General features: G+C 53.0%; 1 protein-coding gene across 8 annotated transcripts; it reads right to left on the bottom strand.

Moving 5' to 3' along the window:
• Positions 1-1385: 1385 nt before the first annotated feature.
• On the bottom strand, positions 1386-26434 carry Sugp2 (SURP and G-patch domain containing 2). Of its 8 annotated transcripts, none has more exons than XM_037211868.1 (13): positions 26354-26434; positions 23954-24076; positions 18832-20397; positions 15708-15828; positions 11836-12323; positions 10278-10389; positions 6712-7196; positions 5450-5511; positions 4902-5030; positions 4662-4798; positions 3855-3975; positions 3104-3190; positions 1386-1620 (listed from the first exon to the last, which is right to left on the bottom strand). In XM_037211868.1, the coding sequence occupies exons 2-11, from the start codon at positions 24063-24065 to the stop codon at positions 3855-3857; spliced, it is 3333 nt and encodes a 1110-aa protein (XP_037067763.1). In that variant the 5' UTR covers positions 24066-24076; positions 26354-26434; the 3' UTR covers positions 1386-1620; positions 3104-3190. The 8 variants fall into 8 exon arrangements, with proteins under 8 accessions (XP_037067763.1, XP_037067759.1, XP_037067758.1 ...); XM_037211864.1 differs by lacking the exon at positions 26354-26434 and adding an exon at positions 26051-26134; XM_037211863.1 differs by lacking the exon at positions 26354-26434 and adding an exon at positions 26010-26092.
• Between the last annotated feature and the right edge of the window lie 2 nt (positions 26435-26436).

The raw sequence follows: 26436 nt of genomic DNA on the forward strand, positions 1-26436 counted from the left end.
GTTAACCTCAGCACTCAAGGGAGACAAGAACAAGGAAGATCTCTGAGTTCAAGGCCAGCCTGGTCTACACAGTGTTTCAGGACAGCCAGGGCTACACAGAAATTGTCTCCAAAAAACAAAAAATATGTAGAAAAAAAGAGAAGAGACCAGCATTTTTGAGGTGAAGTCTTCTGGGAAGTACTTCCTGATAGCACATGAAGCTGTGTTCCAGAGATGGTGGATCTTGTACCCTTGTACTTGCAGGTGAACTTGGTAGTACTGGCTTTGAAGACATGAAAAGGTCATGGAAAGCAGCTGAGGCTTGGCACTGTAAGAGCCTATGAGCTATTGGTAAAAGTGTAGCCCAGCTGCAGCAGAAGACCCAGCATTTCAGAGATGCCAGTACCGTAAGATGACCATCACCAGCAGCAGCAGCAGCAGCAGCAGCTATGGAGTGGAGTCAGCTGGAGCCTAGAAGATGAGCTGTGTGTGATGCATAGGGCAGAGTCAAAGGGACCCTTTTGGAAGAACCTTGAATATCACGAGTGGACCCAGACATGGGACAATGTGTTGTTTACACAGCTGGAGAGTTTGGTTTTGCTTTGACTTTATTGTGACTGTGCCCTGGTTCTTCCCTCTTGAAGTAAGAAAAATACTTTTAATTTTACTGGAGTCTACAGTTGAGACTTTGAATTAATTTTTTTCATTTCCTTTTTATTTTTGTCCATTGGTGTTTTGCTTGCATGTGTGTCTGTGTGAGGGTGTCATATCCCCTGGAACTGGAGTTGTGAGCTGCCATGTGGGTGCTGGGAATTGACCCAGGGTCCTCCAGAGGAACAGCCAGTGCTCTTCACTGCTGAGTCCTCTCTCCAGTCCCCAGAGACTTTCGATTTTAAGAGGCCTGGAGAGCACAGTGGGCCTAGGAAGCAGCCACTGTCTGGCCTGGGGAACTCCATCAGCATGCATAAGAAACAGCCTATCAGCAGGTCTGGGATGCCTGTTACCATGGATGGGGCACTCACTATGAAGGCTAGCAATGTCTAGGGACACTTTATTGGCTCTGGGTTGGCAGATTGCTGTCAAGGCCTGGGGACATCTGCAGTGAGGACTGGACCTGGGGATACCTGTCATCAGGGCTACACATGCCCTTTACTGTAGTCACTTAGACAGCCGTCAGCCTAGTCTGCACTGTGACCTCCCCTCCTCCTCACAGGACTGACTTTTTGAGACAGTTTCGTTCTGTGGCTCAGGACATCCTTCTACCTCAGTCTCCCTAGTGCTGAGATTACAGACTACATCCAACTCATTTCCTGCTCCTCCACACAGCGTGTGACATAACTCGGGCTGACCTCAGATGCCCAATGCCTCCCCCAGGGACCTCAGTGACTGCAGTGCAGGGCCGGGCAGTGGGTCTGCTCCTCATTTATTCCGAGCACTGGACACGACAACACCATGACATCTTAGAGCCTCACAAACACAACAACGTCCGAGTGTGACATCACCAGTGTTCTTCTGCGTTTTACCAGGGACCAGAACCAACCTTCGCCAAGTACTTCCAGGAACAGGAGCGCGTCAGAGCCACAGCAGGCCAGGCCAGCACAGCTTTTGGAATCCATGGCCCTTGTGGAAGTGACCCTGGAACTAGAATGACAGGAGAAACACTGTGACAAGGACAAGGCCACAGGACTGTCAACAGGTGTCCTCCACAGCCCTGCCCACAGAGTAGCCTGGCTGGAGAATAAGGTAGCCTCAGGAGGGTGAGGACAGCAGGGTGTGTGTGAGGAGGGTCACGGCAGCTTGCACGAATGGTGTGAGGTATGTGCTCCCTCTCCCCTCCACCTGCCCTGTCCCCAAAAGAGCCCAAGAATGTCATTTCTCAGGTTGGGAGGCAGCCCCTGAAGGTCTCTGTTCCAGGAGTGACAGGAGACTTGGGACCAGGGCCATATACCCACAATTCCTTAATCATCTTGAAGACCCAATGGAACGGCACAAAATGCAGATGCCTGGAGAGAAGCTGGAGAGACGAGGTGTTGTGTGCTCCACCTGCGGAGCCCACCATGGACCAGGGTCCCGCTCCAACCCACAGCCAACATGAAAGCTGCTAGGAAAGTGAAAGAAGAGACCAGAGGACGAAGCTGGAGCCTGGGTCCTGACCTGTCAGCTCCCACCCTGCAGACTGGCTCAGGGTCAGACTGTGACCCAGCTGCAGCGCAGCATGCCCATAGCTACAAAGACCTGTGGTTGACAAGACAGCAGAAGAGTCGGGTGGGCCTGGGGCTGCACCAGCCATGAAGAAGGGGCACAGGGGGGTAAGAGAAGCCGAGAACTAACCAGATCCTCCAGCTATGCTCGCGGCTGACACCTGACCACCACGTTCCCAGCCCTGACCCCAGACTCTCCACACATCCGTAGGCATTGCAAATGCCCACTTGTGGTGGGGAAGCTGGGACCCCAGCAAGAGTGTCTGCACGGATCAGGGGCAGCAGGCAAAGGCAGTGCTGGGCACAAGGAGGGCGCCGAGACCGCCACCCACCGCACCTGAGCAGTGGCCATCCTTCCAGAGGCCCCAGAAAGACAGTCTAGGGAAGAGCTGAGCAGTGTCACAGCACTGCTCTGTGGGAGCCACCCCGAGGCCAGGGGTGCACGGGCTGGGGTTTTCCTCAGGATACACTCTCCAGGGACAGACAGGCATGTGCTGGGCATGTAAGCTCCGCTGTATTAAACTGGGGCTAAGATTCTGAGAAGTCTTCCAAAACAGAGTCCTGCTACACAGCCAGGCTAGACTTTAACTTGCCCTAATCCCCCTGCCTCAGACTGCAGAGCTCTCAGACGTCTGTAGGAGCTGAGATACCACTGCTCCAAAGCAAGAATTCACACCGCTCCCTCTCCACCAGAGCCTGTGTTCCCAGATAAGCTCCAGAGACAGAAGAAGGCAGGGCTGTGTGGAGAGCTTGCAGGGAGCCAGGCCCTGGGCACTAAAGGCTGAGGAGCCACCCTACAAAAGAGGAACAAGATGACAGAGTCAGAGGCGGGAGCAAGGGTGCCTGAGAGCGGCGGCTGAAGTGTGCAGTGGCAAGGCCTGCTGGAACCTGACCCGGGGATGTGGAGCTGGCCGAGTACACACCGAGGCTTAGGCTGCAGGCGTCCGGGGCAGGGTGACGGGAAGGGCAAGGCTGCTTCGAGGCTTATCTCTGTCGCCAGTGGCTCTGATCTAGTCAGGAAGAGAATGGCTGTTCAGAACTGAGCATGGAGCATTGTGGGAGAGAAGGTCAAGAACCAAGAATGAGGGCTGGCGATAGGGCTCAGTGGAGAAGGGTGCTTGCTACCAAGCCTGAGGACCTGAGTTCAATCTCAGGGTCCCACATAGTGGAAGAACTGACTCACAAGTTGTCCTCTGCCCTCCACATGGGCACCTCAACACACCTGCTTACACACATATACACAGTAAATGTTAAAAAAAAAAAAAAAAAAAAAAAAAAGAACCAAGAGTGGGATGGATGAGGCCTGTAGGCCCAAGGCCTTCACAAGATCAGCACTGGAGGCCCACAGGAAGGAAGGTGTAGGCTGGGCAAGGCCACTAATCATCAAGTCTGTCCTGGCTGCTGGACCCTGCAAGGACTGTCATCTTTAAGAGAAACCCTGAGCAAGAGCATGCAGGGCCAAGGGTGGCCTGCTCCCATGACAGCATGCTCAAAGCCCAGCAGAGGCACTGGAGGTGAGATGGGAAGCCTGGGGCCAGCAGGCGGCCCTTTATGAGAGGCAGCTTCCTCCTCTGCAGCCTGGACAGGAAGGGGGCACACGGCAGGACAGCCCTTTGCCTCACTCAGACTTCCTTTCCGGTGACCTCAGGTGCTGGTCCGGGTCCTGGCACGCACCTATTTGCTGGCCCGCTTGTGTCTGTACATCTGCATCATGCGTTGGCGGAAGACGTCAAACGTGTCTTCTTTCTGCTCTGGCCCATCAGCCCCCAGGCCCTCTCCTTCTGAGAGCGTCCCCCTGCAGAGCAGAGGCAACAGTCAAGAGCCAGGGTCAGGGGTCAGCCAGGGTGCACAGGGACATGGGACAGACATGCAAAGAGCAAAGGGTCACAGGGCTGGGGCATGGCTCAATGACAGGGTGCTTGCCATTGCGTGGTGAGGCCCAGGGTTCTCTCCTTAGCACAGCAAAAATCAAACAAGTAAAAGACAAGCCACAAGCCACAGTGGAAAAGGAAACTACGGCTACTAGCTCATGGGAGCATAGACTTTTGTGCTTGAGACACAGCCTTTTACGTAGCCCAAGTTGGCCTGTAACTCACAATTCCCCTGCCTCACTCTCTCAAGAGTTGGGATCATAGATGAGTGCCAGGCCTGACTGGAGCCTTCTGTGGGTCTGTAGCCTGACCAGAAGAAGATGCCTCACACAGGGGTATGTTGGGACTGAGGGACATGCCCTCTGGATATATGAACAGGAACTGAGGATCTGTGTCCCCACCCTGGCTGCCTGTAATGCCTTCTAGAAACATCTGTGCCATAACTACCCAGAAAGGCTGCTTAGTTTCCAGGGCCATGAGCATCAGGGCCAAGAAGCTGTCCAGAGGTCTACAGAGGAAGGAGTCGGCCACATCTGTACACCCGAATGACCAGCTGTACACTGTGCCCAGCCCCAACAGAAAGCACCCAGAGTCCCCAGGCACGCCATACACGCTGACAGGCTCGCGGATGCCCTTCCCGAGGGAGCCCAGGCCGTGGCCCTCCTTCCAGCCCATCTTCTGCAGCATCTGGAAGCCCAGGTTCTTGTCTGTCAGTTTCTGCTGGGCAAACTCCAGGTCCTTGGGTTTCTGAGGACAGAGAGGTAGGGATGGGTGAACCGGTCTTCAGAGCGCACTGGATCCCCAAGTGCTGTCCTAACCCCAGACACCTGGGATGGTGAGGCCCACTCACCTCCAGCTTCCCTGTAACATCCCTGGGGGTGGGGTTTCTTGAGTCCAGGTCCCTTACCCCAGGGTCAGAACTGGCACCTGGCAGTGGGGTGGCATGCTGCTGCCCTGTGCTGAGCCTGCGAGGGAAACCCTGTGAGGAGGGCGAGGCTCAGGCCAAAGGCTCAGCAGGAATCATTGAGCAAGAGACCTGTAAGGACGAGTGGCCTCTCCTGTGAGTGGACAAATCACTGCTCTCCTGTGCACTGCAGAGTTTATATTGTAGGGTCTGAATGGAGTCTCCAGCTCAGCCTCCTAAAGGCAGGGACAGAGGCATTCCCATGCCTGGCTGCTGTCTTGGGGATGGGGCTTGCTGTGATGCCTAGGCCAGCCTAGAACGCCTGTGCATGAGTAACCATCCTGCCTCAGCCTCCTGAACACCTGGGACACAAGTGCACGCTCCACACCCAACTCTGCAAAGTGCCTGAGGGCTCTTCGTAAGCAGCAGCAAGTGTACCATTCTGATCTTGCACCTGCAAGGGTCGGGGGGTGTCACTATGTAGTCACACACACCTTCTTTTTGGCTATGGGACGACCCCGAGGCCTGTCGTAGGCGATTCGAACTGGTTCATGGACTAGAAGACAAAAGGGAGAGATCTGTCCACACTGCACATTTGCTCCATGTCCTTAGAGACAGACAGAAACGCTGCCTGGTGAAGACGCAGTCCAGTATTCTGTCTGCTGGGCCGTGACTGGCTGTGACGGAGGCAGCAGCACTGTCTGTGCTAAGGGCGTCACTCAACCGAAAAGCGCTGCCCTGTGCAGGGATCTGCTGCTTGGGCTGCTTCCTGCGGCCACAGGCAAGCCACAGCAGTACTGCACCCTCCTAGTTCCATCAAGAGGACATCAGAGGGACAGCTCCGGGAACCCTAACTATCAGTCGAGAACTCAAGAACTCAGGAGAGCACCAAGCACTCATCATGGAAGTCACTGAAGACAATGGCAGGGCTGTCTCACTGATGCCCAAGGCACGAAGGCTTCTGAGTGGGGTAAGACAGACATGTGCCTCCCTGCAAGAAGCATGGTTCAGCTCCCCTGTGCCCCAAGACACAGGACACAAGGGTCAAAGCTGGGCCAATGGCCATCCACTACAGTGCTAAGGACACATACCCAAGGACAGTAAGGTGACAGTGTCACACAGAGACCGCCAGGCCCAATGACTGCTCTGCTCCCATCTTCACTCCAGGCATGAGAATCTCTGGGGACTCAGAAGCTGGGTGTGCTTCAAGATCAAAGGTGGGAAGTGGTGGGAGACTGTCTAGCAGGGCCAGTGGCGACAGAGCCCAGCAGATGAGAAGGGGCCCTTGTAACGAGGACAGCTCCCCTTACTAGACATGTGGGTCTTGTGCTAACAACTGGGAGTGCAGTACACATTGGTTAAAAATACTTGAGCCAAGCACAGGCCCAGGGCCATGCAGCACTGGGTTACCTGGGCTCCCCTGCCAGCACCACACACCAAGGACAACCTGGTCATGGTGGCATACCTACACTCTCACCCTGTGGGAGCTGGGCAGGAGGATTACTGTATAACGCCAGCACAGGTCACACAGGTATGTTCTGTCTCAAAGAAAACCACAACAAAACCCAAAAAGATACTCAAATCCTAAGTCCTGGGAGCAGAGAACCCTGTGCACCGTGCCAGGCACCTGGGGCCCATCTGCACACACAAGGCCAGCAGGTGCTAGCAGGAGGCAGGTGACTGGCTGTGGCAGGTACATCTGGGATGGCTACTGAGTGTGCTATCCCCCTCCCCCCAGGACTCGGGGGGCACTCACCCTTTGACTCCTGGATGAGACACACCCTCTTGGGGGCAGGGATCATGCCAACTTTCAGTGACTTGCTGCTGATTCTCTTCCTGGGGAAGCAGCTGCCGGAGGAGGTCTGTGACAGGCCAGGGGTGCCAGCCTGGTCCTCCCTGGACCCCTCTCCAGGGATGCTGTCAGTGGGGGAGCTGCCCTCGGAGCCTGGACACTTGGCAGCTCCTGCCTGTGGCCTGAGGGTGCAGGTCTCCTCTCCGCCCTCGTCCTCCTCGTCCTCCTCCTCATCTTCCTCCTCCTCAGGCAGCACCTCAGGGCCCTCCAGTGGAGCCTCCTGCTGGGGACGCCCCTCCTCTGGCTCACCCTCACCCTCCTTTCGGGCTGTGGGGCTCTGCACTGAGTCCCCCGCCTCACCAGTGGACTGGAAGGAGATGGATGGGCACAGTTCCAGCACCTTCTCTCGGTAGAACTTGAACGCTGAGCTGCTCTGGTCGTGCAGGAACCTGAGGATGACATGCACTGCTGAGTTGCAAGAGTGTGAGCTCCCGACTTGGCCCAGAACACAGGCAGCAGCAGCAGGACATGACCTCCGCATTGTCCTGCTACGGATTCACAGCCCAGCTAATGAGACAGAGCCTGCAGAACTTGGACTGGCTGAATCTAATAATCTTCCCTGGATGGGAGAAGATGACCCTGAAGTTCATCAAGACCGGATGCTCATGCACCATGCATGACCCCGCCTCCCATTCCATCCCTAGAACCCTAAAAAAAAGTCTTCGAGGCAGCTCAGCTAGTAAAACCACTTGCCGCACATGCCTGAGAACGGAGTTTGGTTCCCAGTCAGACTGTTTCCACTGACCTCCACAAATGCCCACAGCGTGCCCATACACACGCACGCACGCAGCACACACACACACATGCACGCACACCCCTCCAGCTTCCTTGTGTGTCCACACGGGCAAGTGCACCAACACTCGTGGACATACACATCTGACAGCACACAGGCACACACACACACACAAAGTCCTAGCAAGTACCAAGTGACTGACAGTGGCAGTGATGAACTGCTGCCTGGGATGGAGCGCTGGCAGGCAGAAGCGGGGGGAAGGCACACAGGGTGACAGTCAGCTCGGCTGGCACAAGGGGGTTTGGGGAGCAGAGCTGAGTGGCTGTGGGGCAGCAGCAAGTGGGGCAAGGCAGCTGCAGACTGAGTGCATCTCCACTCAGATGGAGCGGAGGGAGGAGGAGGGAGGAGGAGGAAGCCCGCTGGGAGTACACACAGCTGTCCTGCTTCCTGGCATCCAGAAGTCTGCTGTACCACTCGGCCTTGTCTCTAACTGGGAGAAATGAAGCCAGATTCATCACAAACTGAGACCTCAGAAGCCACGAGCCCAGATCAACCATCCCTCTCGTACGCTGTTTGTGCAGTTTGCTGACACCGAGAGGGGCGGGACCTGACGGAGGTCCTGAGGTCCCCTTCATGAGCACAAAGAGACACAGTCATTGGACAGCACTGTAAAGGAGCATCATGAACGACACTGTAGGCTGGTGGGGACTCAAAGCCAGTCAGGAGGACAGACGCAAGGTGGGAAAAGAAAGGCCTGGAAACATCTTTTGCAGTGCTGGGTTAGAGCAGCTGAGCAAGTGCTTGGCACTGGGCTATGCAAAGGAGACCATGAAAGACGCACACACAAGATGGCTTCCTGCTGCTGAGAAGCGTCAGTGGGAAAGCCAGACTCCGCTATGTGATTTTTACTTTAGAACAAAATTGGATTAAAAATTCCAGCTGGGTTGCTGAGCCATGGTGCTGCACACCTTTAATCTCAGCACTGGGGAGACAGAGGCAGGTGAATCTCTATGTTCGAGGCCAGCCTGGCCTACAGAGAGAGTTCCAGGACAGCCAGGGCTACACAGAAACTCTGACTCAAAAAAACAAAAACAAAAAACACAAAACAAAACAAACAAACAAAATGCAGCTGGGCATGAAGGAGCACGCCTTTAATCCCAGTACTCAGGAGGCAGAAGGACCACTGTGATTTCGAGGCCAGCCTGGTCTACTAGTGAGTTCCAAGACACCTAGGGCTGCACAGTAAGACTCTGTCTCAAGAGCAAAACTCAAACTTTTCCCCCACCCTCTCCCCTACAAATTCAAGTACGAGGACCATCAAGATGGCTCAGTGGATAAAGACACTGCCTGCCTCCAAGCCTGACAACCTGAATCTGGTCCCTCAACCTAGAAGGAGAGAACAACTCCTCAAGTTGTCCTCTGACCTCTACACTTATACTGTGGCATGCACACGGCTGCCACAAAGTAAATAAACTGCAAAAGTACACAAATTCCACTGGGGTCTGTGTATATGGCTCAGTAGACAGGAGTGTTTGCTGTGCAGGAGCTGGAGTGCCAGGACAGCAAGCTTTCTTTGTAAACGGTAATCTTCACTGAATTAAAAAGAAAGCCCACTTAAAGGCCTGATATGAAGCATCTTCCAGCACAGGCCCAGGAGGCCTACGACAGCATCCCTGACAGTATGTGTGGGCAGAAGCAGGATGTGGCTCAGAGTAACGCACCCTGGGTCTCTGGGGAGCAGGAGTCAGCCTAAGCAGGTCAGTCAAGGGCCAGGACTGAGGAGGGCAGGACACAGCATGCACCCACCAGGCCCAGGCAGTAGAGCAGCGTGCTTGTTTGCACTGAACCCATAAGTTCTTTAAGACATGTAAGCCAGGGCTGGAGAGATGGCTCAGAGGTTAGAAGCACTGGCTGCTCTTCCAGAGGTCCTGAGTTCAATTCCCAGCAACCACATGGTGGCTCACAATCCTCTGTAATGAGATATGGTGCCCTCTTCTGGCCTGCAGGGACACACGCAGGCAGAACACTGTATACATAATAAATGTTTAAAAAAAAAAAAAAAAAAAAAAGACATGTAAGCCAGCCTGTCTGCCTTCTGTCCATCCTGCCTACTTTCCATCCTTCCCTTCTGTGCTTTTTGAAGCAGGACCTCAAACTTCCTGCCTCCACCTTCCAAGTGCTAACAAGACTGGTGTGTGACACCATGTAGCTTATGTGGTGTTGGAGACAGACCCCAGGGCTCTGCATGCCAGGCAAGAAGTCTACAAACTGAGCTCCAGCTCTAGCCCAAATGTGTACATTTCCAACTGGACTCCACTGCAGGACCAGGAACAGACCCAGGTCTCCTGCACCCAGCAACCATTCAACTGCATTTTCAGTCAGACCATGACACAGCTCTCCAGCAAGTGGGAGGAAGCCCAACAGTGCCAGGCTTGGTCCTAGGAACGCATGGGAGATCTCACATGGCCTCTGGAACAGCCCAGGATTGCACCATAGAGGCCTTCTACCACAGGACAGAGCTCCCTCAGCAGCTGGGGCTCTTCGGGGCTGGTTTCTGGGCTTTTCTCAGACAACCTGTGAGGCACATGCCCAAATGTTGTTGGTGTACCCAGTCTCTGTGTGAGGGCCAATGGAAAAGAGGGCGAGGCTTTCCTGATCTAGGTGAAGGCTAACCCAAAGGAACCCATCCTGCCTGCTCAGTGTGTGGCTGTGGGGTGTGGGAGTCCAAGACACGTACCACAGGTCAGGGTTGTCGGTGCTGTTCTCTATGCTGAACTGCTCAATTTCGGGGCCCACCTGAGCCACAAATTTGGCCAGCTTCTCAGCGGTCTCCATGGTCTTCCGATCCACTACAAAACAGAAAGCAGTGGTTGTGGCTCTTTAAACCCACTCAAGCTACTTAACCTTGGTCCTTCCCTGCACCATGTGACTCTGGAGTCCTCTCCTTGTTCTAATTAGTCAACAGGCAGACTGTGGCAGAAGCACCAACAGTCCCAGGGACACCTGGGCTGGCTGCCAGGGGAACAGGCACATGGCTGTCACCCTCATCACATCAGCCAAGAGGCTGCCAACCTGCTGCTCAGACTCTCAAAGCTCAGGTCAGCAGATACCCTGCCAGCAGCTCAGGAGCCAAGAAACATGGCTCGGGCACTGTGTAGTCTGCACATGTTCCCGCTGCAAGCTAGATGGGAGCACTGGGCAGAGTGACACAGAAGGCGTCCAAGGAAACACCATGTGGGCTTGGCTACATGGACCCTGCACCTGGAGATTGGTCCAGGCCAGGCTGAAAACACCTGCAACGGCCTCGGGGTACAGCTTGGGGGTGAGTGAGTGCCTAGCAGGCCTGTGGCGCTGCAGTCAATGGCCAGCACTGCTGAACCCAGACAGACCAATGAAGCCACTTAAAAAGCAACTGCCTCTGTCCATACTTGACATTCTCAACACCCCCTAAATAATACACGAATAAATACTCCTGCAGATCTATTGTTGTTGATATTATTATTATTATTATTGTAAGAGACAAGGTCTTACATAGGTGAGGGTGACCTTGAAGCTCAGGTCCTCCTGCCTCTACCTTTTAAGTGTTGGGGTGACAGGTGTACTCCACAACAGCCAGCTTCATGTAGCATGGGTGTTGTGTTAGATGCTGTAAGCTATCCAAACAAGATGAAAATGTAGTTTTTTCCCAGGCACAGGGACAAGGACAGAGCAGGTCAATGGCTCAAGCTCCAGCCTAGTCCCAGCTATACAATGTGTGCAGGACAACCAGGACTAGAGAGCAAGACCCTACTATCTCAAACAAAATAAGCTCTTGCAGGCCACGGTGGTGCACGCCTTTAATCTCAGCACCTGAAAGCAGAGCAGGCAGACCTCTGTGAGTTTGAAGCCAGCCTGATCTACATAGTGAGGTGCAGACCTATATGGAGAGATCCTGTCTCAAACCTCTCACAACCACATCCAAAAGACAAGCAAAGCATCAAGAGGGCGTGTGCAGGTTCTCTGAAAACTGTGTCCTTTTCCACAAGACTTCTGCTTCAGGGGACTGTGGCACACGTGAGGGTAAGGGTGGTATGGCGGAGGCCCAGCAAGGACCCGGGTCAGCTGGATCATCAAGAGTGGGGGGCTCAGGAGGAACATGAAGGACAGTGTGGCCATGTACCCATCCTATCCAAGTTCTTTTGGCTACTCCAGCCTGCCACCTGGCCTAGACTGCTGAGCACCTGGCACCCCGACTCCCCCCACCCCAAAGGACCCAAATGAGCATGGTGACAGGAGAGTTAGTGGTGAGCACCTACCATCAGCAGAAGGGCAGGGAGAAGAGGCTGGCAGGGCTTCTGAGTCTTCCCCTGTTGTTGGCCGAGGAGACGGGCCCAAGGCTCCAGGGCTGGAGGACTGAGGACAGGGTTTGGCAGGCTCTGGTGGGCAGTCCTGGGCAGCGTCACTTGAGTCCCTTGGTGGTGGCTTTACCTGCAAGGAGCCTGCAGCCTGGCGGCCGTGGTGTCTCTGCCGAGTGCTTGAGGACAGGGACGGGTGCTGGGCAGTGGCAGCTTTCTTGGCCTTCAGGCCTCGAGGACCCTGGGAGCGCAGCAGCCGCCTGCGCTGCCATGGGAGGAGCCTGCGTTTGAGACTGCGCACAGCTTGTGCATACAGCATGGCGCGCACTGCACACTGTGCTGGCGTTGGCCTCCGCTCCACGATGGGCCAGCTGTGGTTCAGCCGCTGTGACTCGGCCAACTTCAGCTTGTAGTATTTATACTCCAGACTGCTCTCATCAGACAGAAACCTGCCGAGCAGACACAAGGCAGGGCAGCACTGTGAGGGCAGCACTGTGCTCCGCAAGACACAACTGCTCTCCTAAGTGAGGCGCCCACTGCCCTCTGCTGTCCAGGTGCCCAAGAAAGTCAGCTTTGATCCAGCTGGGCAGGGAGGCTTACTCTTAATCCTAGCGATGGGAGGTTGGAGCAGGAGGACTGCAGAGAATTGGAGGCCAGCCTAGACTGGATAAGGAGCCATTATCTTTTTGTTTGTAGCCCCAGCTGTCCTGGAACTCACTATGTAAAAAAGGCTGTCCTCAAACTCACAGAGATCCACCATCCTCTGCCTCTAGAGTGTTGAGATTAAAGGTGTGCAAGCAAGAATTGGTTGGAATCTTTGTCAGCTTTGGTCACAGAAGGTGCTCAGAGTTCTGCATCCTGATCCGCAGACAGCAGGAAAAGATAGCCACTGGGGCTGGCTTGGGATTCTGAGACCTCAAGGCCTACCCTAGTGACACACCCCTAATCCTTCCCAAGCAGTGCCACTCCCTGCTGACTCAGCGTTTCTCTTTCTATAGTGTAACACTGGGATAGGACCCGTGGTGGCCTCACATGCTGGGCAAATGAGCCACACTCAAGCTTGGTATTTTTTGTTTGTTTCATTTTTTTGACAGACTCTCACTCTCCTCAAGGCTGGTTCAGACTTACAATGTAGCCAGAGCTGGCCTTCAAGTCTGGCTGTCTTCCTGCTTTAGCCTCCCTAGTCCTGGGGGGTTGGGAGGGGGCAGGTGAGAAGCACACACAGGTGTCTAGCCCATGCTTCTCTTTCTTGGTGGCTCTTTCTCTAGCACCATGTCTGTCTACATGCCACCATGCCTCCTGCTATGACAATGGACTAAACCCCTGAAACTTTAAGCCAGCCCCAAGTAAATGTTTTCTTTTATAAAAGTTGGCATGGTCATGGTGTCTCTCCACAGCCAGCAATAGAACACTAAGACAGAAGTTGGTCCCAGGAGTGGGGTACTGATGTGACAGCCTGGTGATGCTGCTTGTTGGTGGAACAAGGACTTTGGATTAGGAAAACAATTGAATGCTTTGAAGTAGGATTTAATGAGCCATACTAGTAGAAGCATAGAAGACAGTGGTGCTGACAGCAATGTAGATTACAAAGGTCTGGCTCACGTGGTTTCAGAGGAGAAGAATATAACTAGTAAGTGGCCTAGAGACTGGTCTTGTGATATTTTGGTGAAGAATGTGGTCGTTTTCTGCCCTCGTCAAAAAAATCTGTCTGACAGAGTGAGGCAGATCTCTGTGAGTTCGAGGCCAGCCTGGTCTACAGAGTGAGATCCAGGAAAGGCACAAAGCTACAGAGAAACCCTGTCTCAAGGGGGGGGGGGATTCTGCCTGAGGCTAAATTAAAGAGTTTGGGATTAATGGCTTTGGCAGAGGAGATTTCAAGATAGCCTAGTATTGACTGTGTTGTGTGTTTATTAGTGGTCACTCTTATGCAGATCTATAATGAAAATGAGTAATCTGAGCAAGGAAAAAAAAATGCGAACTGTACAGTTTGAGGAGAAAAGGAGCACCAGGAAGTATAACAGCTAAGTCCTGTGTTCAAAGGGAGTGGTGACCTCAGGGTAAGACCTGACCCAGCTAAGCTTCCAATTTGTGACACAGAATTGAAGAAAAGTTTAGGTTTGGTTTTAACATTGCTGGGGAGGCAGAGGCAAGTGGATTTCTGAGTTTGAGGCTAGCCTGGTCTACAGAGTGAGCCAGGACAGTCACATATAGGCAGTGAAGGAAACCACCTTATCAAAAGGAATTAAAGAAAAGTTTAAGCGGTGGAGGACACCACTGAAAACAGAAAGCCGACGAAAAACGTATTTGAACCAGGGAGCCATGTCCCAGTTCCAGCAAGCAGAACTTGGCAGTTTCAGCCACATGGTTCTGGCTTTCGAGTCAAGGATACATGAAAGCGATTGTGGAATCTCCCTCCACGGCTAGGGAAAGCCACTGAGGCCAGACATGTGTCAGGTGTGTTCCTGCATGGAGGTCCAGAGAGGTCACTGAGTGACTTGGTTCTGGGCCATTGGCAGCAGTTCCTGTCTCATGGTTCCGGTGCTTTCTCCACTTGAGAGTGCCCACTGTGCATGCACAGGCCTACACTAAATTTCCTCTCTCATCAGCCTGCTTGTCGAGATGGGTACCTCATCTTCACAGTGGCTCCCCTAAATCTTAGCTTTCTCAATCAATGCCTATTTCTGATCTTCCATTTGACCCTGTCCTCCAGCACACACAAGACCAACAATGGACTCCCTTGTGGTGACCATCAGCTGCTAGGCTAGGCCCACCCAGTGTCCCCGTGGCAGAGGCAGTCCTCTCAGGACCATGTCCCTCCAGGGAAGTCACCCCTAGGCCTCTATACCTGGATGCCTTCTTACCACATGGTCTCTGCTTCCCTCACCAGTCTAAGGCTGTGTGGCCTCCTGCCCTGCTTAGCACTGGCGGAAGCTGGAGGCCCTGTATTTGATTTCTGCTCCAGCTCATTTCAGCTGTGCATCCCGCAAGCACAATGCTTCTCTATGGAAAGCAAGGATGGCCACAGACCAGCTCACAGGCAGCAGCCAGTGTAGAGTCAACAGTATGCTCAAAATCCCACTGAGCATACAGACAGCTACCAGGCTGAGGCAGGAGGATCCTTCCAGCCCAGGAGTCTGGGCAGAGCTTAGGCCAAAACGTAAGACCCCCATCTCTTATAATTAAAAAATAAATGACAAACAAAATCAGGGAGGGGTGGGTGGAGAGATGGTTAAGAGCACTTGCTGTTCTTGCAGTAGATCAGGTTCGATTCCCAGCACCCACAGAGTGGCTCACAACCATCTATAACTCCAATTCCCGGGGATCCAGTGCTGCTTTCTGACCTCTTCAGGCATGAGGCATGTGGTACACAGCCACACATGCAGGCAAACTACTCTTTAGCCTCTTGCTTTGTTTTTACAGAGTTCTGTAGTCCAGGCTGGCTGCCAGTTCTGATCTTCCTGCCTCCCAGGGCTGTGGTACTCCTTTAGTACCATATGCCCTTGGGACACTGTCTCTTTGCACCCTAGGACAATCCAGCAGGGAGGGTGAGTGGTGCTCAACAGCTCTTGCCAAACATAAAATAAAGGCTGGAGAGATAGCTCAGCTATACTTGCTGTTCTTCTAGAGGACCCAGCTTCAATTCCCAGCATACAATTCAAAATGGCAGTTTAAAACTGTCTCTGACTCCAGTTCCTTGGTATCTGACCTTCTCTCTGGCCTCCTCAGACATTGGATGAACATGGTATACAGATATACATGCAGGCAAAACACATAATACAATCATTTTTAAAATAAGAACATGTCATCAAAAAAGAAAAAACAAGCGTGCTCACCAGTAAGCAGGGTCCTGCAGGAGGAGTGTCCTCTCTCGAGGAGACAGCCTGCCTTGGATGACACGCATGACAAGCTGGTCAATGGTGTCCACCACCCTGTGATCCGCCCGCTGGGGGACTGCTGCGATACACAGAATGGATACTGTGAAAATCAGTGGACCTCAAAGGCCTGGAGACCAGGACAGTGAACTGGAGGGCAGCATAAGACCCCAAGCCATCAGCAACTGGAACAATCATGGGACACTGATGTTAAAGAGGGAAACCTGGTTGAAACAGAAAATGTCCTTGTGAAGATGTCCCACCTCAGTCGTAAGCAGTGAGAGTCACTTGGCTGCACAGAGAACTAGGTACAGACTCAGAAAGGAGCTGCTAGGTGTTGATCCACCACCACTGCACACAAGCTTACCTGAGTTACCCAGCATACAGGGAAGCTGAGGTAGGGAATTGAAAGCTTGAGGCCAGCTAGCCTAGGTTACATATCAAGACCTCATCTTAAAAAAAAAAAAAAAAAAGGGAGGAGCTACAGAAGTTAATTACAGAAGTTAATGGTGCTTGCTGGTACTCACGAGGACCGGAGCTTGGATTCCAGCTCCCAAGCAATAAGCCAGTCTCCTCGCACACCTGTAACCTCAGTTCAATGATCTGATACCCACTTCGGCTTCTGTTCTCATATAGTCAGACATATGGACACACCAATTAAAAATTAAATCTTTCTGGGTAGGGTTGCACACATCTTTGAACCCAGCACAGAGGCAGAGGCAGGTGGATCTCTCTGAATTTGAGACCAGCCTGGTTACACAGTGAGTTCCAGGTCAGTTGGGGCCACATAAAAGACTCTTTAAAAAAGAAAAAATCGGGGGCTGGAGAGATGGCTCAGAGGTTAAGAGCACTGACTGTTCTTCCAAAGGTCCTGAGTTCAATTCCCAGCAACCACATGGTGGCTCACAACCATCTGCAATGAGATCTGGTGCCCTCTTCTGGCCTGCAGTCATACATGCTGTATACATAATAAATAAATCTTAAAAAAAAAAAAAGAAAGAAAGAAAAAATCAAGCAGGCAGTGGTGCTGTACACCTTTAATCAGAGGGGAGGCAGAAGCAGGTGGATCTCTGAGTTCCAGGCCAGCCTACAAAGAGAATTCTAGGACAGTCAAGGCTACACAGAGAAACACTGACTTGAAAAAGCGCGCGCGCACACACACACACACACACACACACACACACACACACACACACAACAACCTAAAAAGAGAGCAGAGCAGGCAGCTGCACTCTCAGGTCAGCGCGTCTGCCGCGGCAGCGCCTGGGTCCCCGGCTGGAGGGGGAGCTCAAGGCCTTGGACCCTTCCTCCTCTACCCACAGCACCCGGCCCTTGCTACCCCATCCCCTCTGGCACTAGGGACCAGGGAGGAAACGCACTCAGCCTGCTTCTGGAAGAACCCTTCTTTTTTTTTTTTTTTTTTTTTTTTTTTTTTTTTTTTTTTTTTGGTTTTTCGAGACAGGGTTTCTCTGTGTAGCTTTGCGCCTTTCCTGGAGCTCACTTGGTAGCCCAGGCTGGCCTCGAACTCACAGAGATCCGCCTGGCTCTGCCTCCCGAGTGCTGGGATTAAAGGCGTGCGCCACCACGCCCGGCGGGAAGAACCCTTCTTACAAGTAGCTGTGCCGGTCATCTGTGTTGGGATGTGTGCTGCCGGCCTGGTGCAATGAGGCCTCCATCAAGGGAGGGCAGGCAGTGGTAACAGTGACACTCCCTGGACTGGAGGTAATGTCACAGGAAGGAAAAGACGGGTGCCATGTCCTCAGGTACTGGGAAGGCTGGGTGTGAGAGACAGCATGCATGCTGGGAGCACAGGGGAGGGAGACCAAGCAGCTTCCCATCCCTACTTCTGGCCAACGCCAGAGCGGCTGCTGACCGTGAATGACTCAGCTGGTCCCTGACACCCATCAGCACGCTGACCACCCTTCCCAACCCCTGGGCACAGGATCAACTAGGTCTTGGTGTCCCGTTTTCTCTGCCTTTGGTGACACCTAGTGACAAGGTACTTCAGAACACGGCATCCTAATCTTGATCCTATGGTGAAAGGGGTCGTTCACTGTTCCTAGTGAGGGCCAGCCAGCCCTCCATCTGATTCCCAAAGAATCCTAAGGCTGGGAACTGGGGCTCAGTGAGTACAGTACTTGCCTAGCAGGCACAAAGCCCTGGGCTCCATCCCCAGGACCTCAGGAAGCAGGGGAGGTAAGTACACACTTGTCATCTAGGCACTCAAAAGTGGAGGCAGAAAGATCAGAAGTTCAAGGCCAGCCTGGGCTACATGAGACTCTGACTCAAAATCAAGGGTAAAAATTGAGTCTTTGAGTTCTAGTCTCTAGAGAGGGGCTGGAGCGATGGCTTAGCAGTTAAGAACACATGCTGCTCTTGCAAAAGACCCAAGTTCTGTTCCCAGCACCCATGTTGTGCAGCACCAGCACCTTCTTCTGACCTCTACCAGTTCCTGCACATATATAGTGTACATAGTCAGGGAAGCAAGCGTGCGCACATTAAATCACAAAGAGAGGTTCTAGATGGACAACATCTGTTCCCTTGCAACAATGAGGACCTGTGTTTGATCTCAGGTCTGATATAAAATGCCATGTGTGGTGATACATGCATAGGCCAGAGCAAGGAAGGTGGAAAGAGGCCCTCTGGGCCTTGCTGGCCAGCCTGTCTAGCCTAATTAGTAAACTTCAAGTTCAGTGAGACCCTGTCTGAAAGGTGGTAGACAGTCTTCCTGAAGAACACCTGAGGCTGTCTTCTAGTCTTTGTACACACACACATGCACCTACACACACACATATATGCACACACATTTTTAAAAAAACCTCAGGACAGCAACATGGTTCAGTGGGTCCAAGTGCTTAAAGCCAGGCCTGATGACTGAAGTTCCATCCCTAGGATCCATGTGGTAGAAGGAAAGAACTGATTCCCACAAGCTGTCCTCTGATGACCTCTAAACATGTGCCCTGACACTCATGTATCCATCCACCCAAACACATACACACACACACACACACACACACACACACACACAGAACAAAAATACTTTAACAATGGTAATGATGACACTGTTTAAAAAAAGAAATCTTACCTTGGCTCAGAGTGCTTGCAGCCCAGGGCTGAGATGTGGTTTTCTGTTCTCTGGGCTCTGCAGGCACAGCCCTCTTGACCTGGAGGGGATAGCCGCTGGCCATGAGCCAGGCCTTCAGGTGGTCTATGTATTCCCTTCCAAACAAAGTGGAGTCCTCAAAGTTTGGGAAAGAAGCAGGAGATGGAGCAATGTCTTGGAGGCCCACAGCCTCTAGGATCTTCTCCTGCCTGAAGGAGGAGGCCAAGGAAAAGGTCTGGCCTAAGAGTGCCAGAGACTTCCTACACAGAGAGTTGGTGGTCTCTAGGGCCACAGCCAGGTCCAACGGGCTAGTGAGGGTCTTCATCTTGACGCTCAGCTCGTAGGCATTACAGGCCATGAGCAGGGGCGTGACGCCCTTCAGTAGCCTGTCCTGGAGCCGCATGATGTACTTGTCGAAGGGCTTAATGATCTCGAAGAAGCAGTTTTTGGTCTTCACAGCACCTTTGTCTAAAAGCATGTTTAAAAACTCATTATCGACTCGGGGTGTTTTCAGAGCAGAGTGCTTTAAAAACTTGATAGTAAAAAAGCAGAAATCTCTGTGCTCCGGTTTCAAGGAGCATTTGAAGGAGGCCAGCATCTTGGCACAGGTCTCCGTTTCCAGTTCAAAGAGAGTCTGGAAGAGCTGGGAGAACTTGAGGTCATCCTTAATGGTGTGGAACCCCGCCCACTTGATAATTTCTATGCCAAACCTTGAGAACACATCTGCCTTGTCCATGGCATCAAAGCCCAGCTTCCTTCTGGGGAAGCTGAGGGTCCTCAGGTCCAGGCCCAAGGGGATCTTTAGAGCAGCGAACTGGATTTCATCCAGCCCTGGATTTGTTCCAAGGGTCACATCAGGACTTGGGGTGGCTTTCTGGATTTGGTTAGTACCCTGAGGTTTGGAAGTAATACGACTGACAACAGGTATTTTCTTCGTGGTCATGCTTTTCAGTGTGACAAGCTTCCCAACACCCTTTGCTGCAAGCAGGCCCTGAGTGTCCCCCTTTCCTAGGAGAGTGCCTTCCTGGTCAGCCATGTTAAAAGACCGGCCTCTGGCCAGGACTTGCCCACTGCCTCTAGACACAGAGTCTACCTCGCCATGATGGTCCAGGTCATAATCCCGACTCTCCTTCTCCAACCGCCTGGAGGAGGCCAAGTCTCCCAACACTGAAGACCCAAAACCATATTCCTGTGACCAGGAGGATTCTTGAGAAACTGGGTGGCCCAAGTCTTGCTCCCAAGAGCCACGGAGTGCAAGCTTCCAGTCCTGAGAAGGAAAATGTCCCAGTTTCCGGTGGCCAAAACTCTGGTCCCGGGAGTCAGTGTGGGCCACTTCTAGATCCCGGCCACATTCTTTTCGAAGATAGCTGTCCTCACCAACGGACTGATTGCTGGATCTGAAGGTGGGTCCCGCAAACATGTCACCTCTCAGGCTCTCTCTTCCCAAGTCTAGTGAGTACACTCCAGATCCACTGGTGGAGTACCTGCTATCACTGTGAACGTCCTCATAGACATCTGCTCTGGCTCTTGAGCCTGTCCTTAATAGATCTGAAATAGATGGCCACAGACAGACAGACGGCACTTTAGAACATGGGCTGCAAGGAAATGGCCCCCACACTAGCCAACACAAGTGATTTATACTCCCAAGTGTGCGGTGCAAACTACTGCTGCTGCTAACACTGTTTAAAAAGGTAAAGAGGCACCAGGACGGCTTAGTGAGTAAAGCGCTTGCCGTGCAAGTGTGAGGACAGGAAACCAGATCCCCAGAATCCACAGTAAAACCAAGCAGGCGTGGTTGCCTGAAATCCCATGTTCAGGAGGTGGGGACATGGGATCCCCAAGGCAAGCTAGCCAGTTAGAGCTGAAATCGGTGACTCCAGGTTCAGCAAGAGACCAGAATGAGTGCCTGGGGAAGACACCTGCACACATGCACACAGGGAACACAGATGCACGCAGGCACCACACACACACACACACACACACTCTCTCTCTCTCTCTCTCTCTCTCTTCCTCTCTCTCTCTAAGAAATGCGTGTGGTGCTATCTCCAGCCCTCCACCAGGCGGTCTGCACTGGCCCACTGAGAACTGCCGCCAGGCATTCAACCAAGTAAGAGTAGCAGCACCTGGAAAACCTGCCCCTGCGCTCCCCGGCAGCTCCCCTGCATTCTCCCTTCTACAGCAGCATGGAGACTGCTGCCACCATGCTCAGTGCTTGCTGCATTTGGGGGGGTTCGAATTGCACGGAAGACACGCACACCTCCACGCTGCGCAGACGCCACCATGCCGTCACACAAAGGGGCATCTTCCGAGCTTGCACTAGAGGCGTGAGCCTCACGTCCTACGGGTTCTGAGAGGTGATCACAATTACCAGGCTTGTGCTTGCCCTTGTGACCATCAGCCAAGGCAGGGTAGTGGGTTACCCAACAGACACACACTAACATCAGACACAGGCCACTCTCACTGCCTCCTGGAGGACTTCATGTCCCACACTGCGACTGGGAGGCAGCAGCCTTGGCCCATGCCACACCCACCACAGCTGAGCAGGCAACAACCTGGCACCCGACCCCAATGTGGTAGAAAGGCCCGCGTGGTCCCTGGCTCTGTCTCTAGGGCTGAAGCAGACAGAGCAGGCAGGAGTAGAAGCAGCTACACTGCTTAGCGGGGCTATGGCAGAGTGGAGCGTCATCGGGACGGGAGGGTGCACAGATAGTGCTGCAGTCCCTTTGTACACAGACGCTGCAGAAGCTGCCCAAGACGCCACCATGGCAGCAGCAGGCCTCAGGCAGCTTTCTCACAGCTGGATTTTTAAACAAAATCTAAAAAAGGGGGGGAGGGGGAACCAGACAAAAAGAGACTCAGGTCTGGTACAAACACCAAGAAGACCAGCATTTGGTAGATGAGGGGAGGAGGACTGGGAGTTCAAGGCCAGCCTGGACTATACAGGAAGTCTGAGGCCAGCCTGGGTTACAGAATGAGACTTGGATGGGGAGAAGCCGGGGAGATGTGCGCAAAGGGCCTGTCTGCACAAGCAGGACTGAGTCCCACCCCAGGACCCACTTAACACCTCAGCACAAGACCATAATCCCAGGGCTGGGGAGGAAGAGGCAGCAGGATGGTCTCGGGGCCGCCGGCCAGCTAACCTAACCACATCAGCAAGCTCCAAATGTCTCCAAAAGCAAGGTGAGGCTGGAGAGATGGCTCAGTGGTAAGAGCACTTGCTGCTTTTGCAGAGGACCTGGGTTCAGGTCCTAGAACCCACATTAGGAAGCTCACAACTGTCTGCAACTCCAGCTCAAGAAAGCTGATGCCCTCTTCCGGCACTCAGAGTGACTCTCTTGTCCCTCAGGTGCACATGCTCACACACAGACCCACAAACCTGTAATTTAAAAATAAAATAAATATTTAAAAAGTAAAGCAAAGTGGAAAGTGATTAAGGAAGACACCAGATGTCAACCTTTGGTTACCACACATGCCTGTGCACTCCTACACAAACACACACAAATATGAACACCTGCATACGACACCACCACCACAGGAGAAAAAAAAAAGGCAAGAAAAGGGACAGGTACCAAGAAGCAGAAAAATGGAAGAAAACACAAAAATCCACACTCATGGGCAAATACAAGTTCCCCTCTACAGCAAAGACTTACTGAGCACCTACTTTGTACACACTGGGCACTGTCATTACCGAGGGAAGGAGACAGATCAGCAGCAGAGCCCGTTTCGCCCATTTCTGGCCCTGGGTTAGGAAAACAGCACACACATCCCCACCCATGCACACCCACAGACGCACTGGGGAAGGTGGGTGCCGAGAAGGGCACCGCACTGGGCAGGAACACAGGCACAGTGGGGGATGCCATCCTCAGAGACTCTCACCACGTGTGAAGCGGCACTCAAGGGCTGCTGCTAAGGGGAGGGTGGAGGGGTGGGGTGGGTGGGGGGCAGACATGAATTTCCACCAGCAAGAAACAAACTGGAATCCCTTGGCCCTGACTGTGGTCCTGTGCAGTCAAGGCGGCAGAGCCAAGAGGCAGGAACGATGGCTGTATCGTACATTTCCCATGCCCTGGTTTACAGAAAAGAGACATGTACAGTATAGAGCAGAAGCCTAAGGACAGCTGAGAGGCCATACAGCTTTGTTCCAGAACCACCCAGATGCTGTAAGGTTTACTGTTTCTCCACCAATCAATTTTTCTTTGCTTCTTTTTGAGGCAGGGTCTCCTTATATAGCCCAAACTGGCCTCAAACTCACAGGAATCCTGCCTCAGGCTCCTCAGTATGTACCACAACACAATGTCCCACTAGTCTTCTTGAGGAAATTACGATGTGATGTGTGGAGGCTGGGGAGATGGTTCAGTACAAGCAAGAGAACCCAAGTTCGAGTTCCTACCACCCATAAAAAGCCAGGCATGGCTGTACATAGCTGCAACCCCAGCACTGAGAGACAGAGCCTTGAAAGGGGGACAGTCTTAAAATCTACAAAGCTTACACTAGAGAACTAATCAACCTAAAATCTCCTCTGTTTTTGTAACAATGACAAATCTTAACGTTTTCAGTAAGTTTATGAGTTTGTGTTGGACTACATCTATAGTGATCCACAAGCTGTGGTTTAGATATGCCTGCAAGAACTAAGATTCCAGTCCCAGCCAATTTGCTGGAGACGAGGCAGAGTGTTAAAAGAAGGACAGCTGTTGAGATGGCTCAGTGAGTCAAGGCACTTGCCCCAAGCCTGAAGGACAACTGAGTCTGACCCCTGGAACCCAGTCAACTTTTGCAAGCTGTCCTCTGACCTCTGCATGCAAATGCATGTACACACACGCGCGCAGGAACCCTTCTGTAGAGGCTAGTGGCAGAGTATGTATGTTAGCATGAGTAAGGCCTGGATTATCCCCAACACCAAAACACTCTCAAAGTCTTCCATGGCAGGGCATCTGGCTGACATGCTCTATGTACCAGAAATAGCACCTCCTGCACACTGATTTAACTGGCAGGTGGGCCACAAGAAAGTAATCTCCTCCCGACAAATCCAGCAAAGATCAGAGTAGCTTGGCTTGCACCCAGAGCATTATAATCCAATGTGGCCCTCCTAAGCATCTTAACTTACCTTGAGCTTTAAGCTGGAGAGCTTCGCCAACAGGTTCAGAATCCCCATACCGTTTAGATTTCTCCTGTAATACGGTGTCCAAAGATTCCTGTGCCATCCGCCTTGCTGCCATGTTTCTCTCTCCTACAGTGAGAGAAGCCACACTAATCAAGACAGCTTGCCCCAGGGCAAAAACCACTACCAAAAAAGGGTAAGAGAACTGGAAGAATGGCCTGGAAAAAAGGTATTTGGGAAAAGTGTGACCACCCAGATTTCAGTTTGGAAAAGGGCTTCCCAGAGCTCACGTCACCCTGAGAACCCTCTGGATGAGTGAATGACATTTTCACAAGGGGACGATGCGCTACAACTGTGCACTCTGAGCTAGTCTTAGTACAAGAGCTCCTTTGCTTCTTTCCACACATACCCGAGAGCCGAGTCCTTACAGGACAGAAGGAGCTGGGTGTGGTCCTGCAGGCCACTGATGCCAGCACTTATGAGGCTGAGACAATGGGATGTCCAGATCCAGGCCAGCCAAGACTACACAGTGAGAACCCGCAAAAAGGGCTGAGGGACTAGAGAGGCGGCTCAGTGGTTAAGAGTGTCTGCCCACGTTGGGCACCCAACAATTACATACACTCCAGTTCTAGGGGATCTGACAACCTCATTTGGCTTCCACCTACCCACCTGCCTCTACCCAGGCCAATAAATAAAAACTTTTAAGGGGGGGGAGGGGTGGAACTGAGATGGTTCACTAAGGGGCCAAGCCTGACGGCCTGAGTGCAACCTGTCATCTGACGAGTTGTCTTCCGATTTCTACCCATGTCTGGCAAACAGGTACCCAGAAATACACAAAATTAGGAGAAAAAAGTGGGGCACAAGGACACATGTACCTGTAATCTCAGTGCTGAGTTAGAGGAGTAAGGAGGATCCCTGGAGCTTGGTGGCCAGCCAGACTAGCCAATCCATATCCAGACGTCAACTTCTGCCCTCCCCCAAGAAAGGACCTAGTGGTATGCTTGTGTAACCCCCAATATTTAGAGGGCTGAGCAACAGGATTGCAAGTCTAAAGCCTGTGTGGGCTACCTGTTCCAGGCCAGCACATTCTACACAGCAAAACCCAGTTTTGTGTGTGCATGGTTTTCTTTTTTTGCTACTACCCGAGAGTAGTCCATGCTGGCACTGCCACTGAACTCTGATCCTCCTGCTTCTGCCAAGTACTAGGATTACCGGTGTGCATTGCCGTGGAGACCCTGATTTATTTTATTTTTTACGTGTGTGTGTGTGTGTGTGTGTGTGTGTGTGTGTGTCAGGGTAGAGTAGAGGGGATCCAGATATGATCTACCCACATATTCTCTGACTGGCCTCAAACTTAACATGTAAACTAGGTTGGCATCGAAAGTGAGTGTTCCTCCTGTCTCTGCCTCCTGAGCACTGGGATTACAGGTGTGAGCCGTCACACTCAGCTTGAGACCCTGCCTTAAAAAAAAAAAAAAAAAGGAAGAAAGAAAAAGACGTCAGGAGAAAAGCAGACTTCAAGAAGCGAACTTCAAGAAGCGAACCAACCAAGGTCAGGTACCTTGTTCTGAACCAACAGGGCACTCACTGGGAATGAGGACACACTCTGTAAGTAGGGAATAATAGGCAGCATTTGTATCAGTGACAGCCTGCGTCACGACACTTCCAAATTCAAGAGACAAACCTGCCTTCTGGTCGTCTCTGTAACGATCATCCAGTTTCCCCACGCCCCAGAAAAACGACAGGGCGGCCCTTGTCGTCGGTGGGTGAGGAGCAGGGCCTCCGGGTCGGGCGGTCCTGAGATCTAACCAAGGCCCCTAACCTGTCTGCACCTCACTTTTCCCATCCATGGGATGGGCAGCCACGGAGGCTGCAGCGGCTCCCGGCAGCTGGAGGCCCGACGCCGACCGCGTTCGCCGTTACGCCCGGCTCGCCCGGCCGGCTGCGAGCTCCAGAATGAATGGACGCGGGCCCGGCCGAGGAACGCGCTCGCCCCGGGGCCACCCGGGGGCCGCCCTGCCCCGGGGCCCGCCCTCCCCGGTCGCCAGGGCCCAGGCCTCACCCCGAGCGGTGCCGCCCCCGCCGCAGCCTCAGGCTCCTTACCCGCCGCCTCGCGAGGCGGGGAGATGCAAATCAGCCAACGGTTTCCGCAGCGCCGAGCTGCGCAGGCGCAAGCCGCCGCCTCGCCGCGGTGCGCAAGCGCGGGCTGCCACCGCCTAGGCCCTCACGCGCAGGCGTCGACGGCAGCCCTCGTGGCTGTCTCGCGCAGGCGCGCTGCTCGCTTCTTAGGGCGGATTCTGCCGAGGTGGAGACTCTCCCTTCTGAGGGGAGCGATAGGCAGAAGCAGCGCGGGAGAGCGGTGAGGGCTCCAGGCCCACGTGTACTCTGTGGCTCCCTTCGCTTTACCTGCGGTCGTGGTCGCCCTTGTTGCCCCGGGAGGGAGCCTCTCGGCGGACGGACGCCGAGGCGAGGCGGCGCCTCTGCGCTTG

Source organism: Peromyscus leucopus, chromosome 17 (genome assembly GCF_004664715.2).
Source record: "Peromyscus leucopus breed LL Stock chromosome 17, UCI_PerLeu_2.1, whole genome shotgun sequence".
Lineage (NCBI taxonomy): Eukaryota > Metazoa > Chordata > Mammalia > Rodentia > Cricetidae > Peromyscus > Peromyscus leucopus.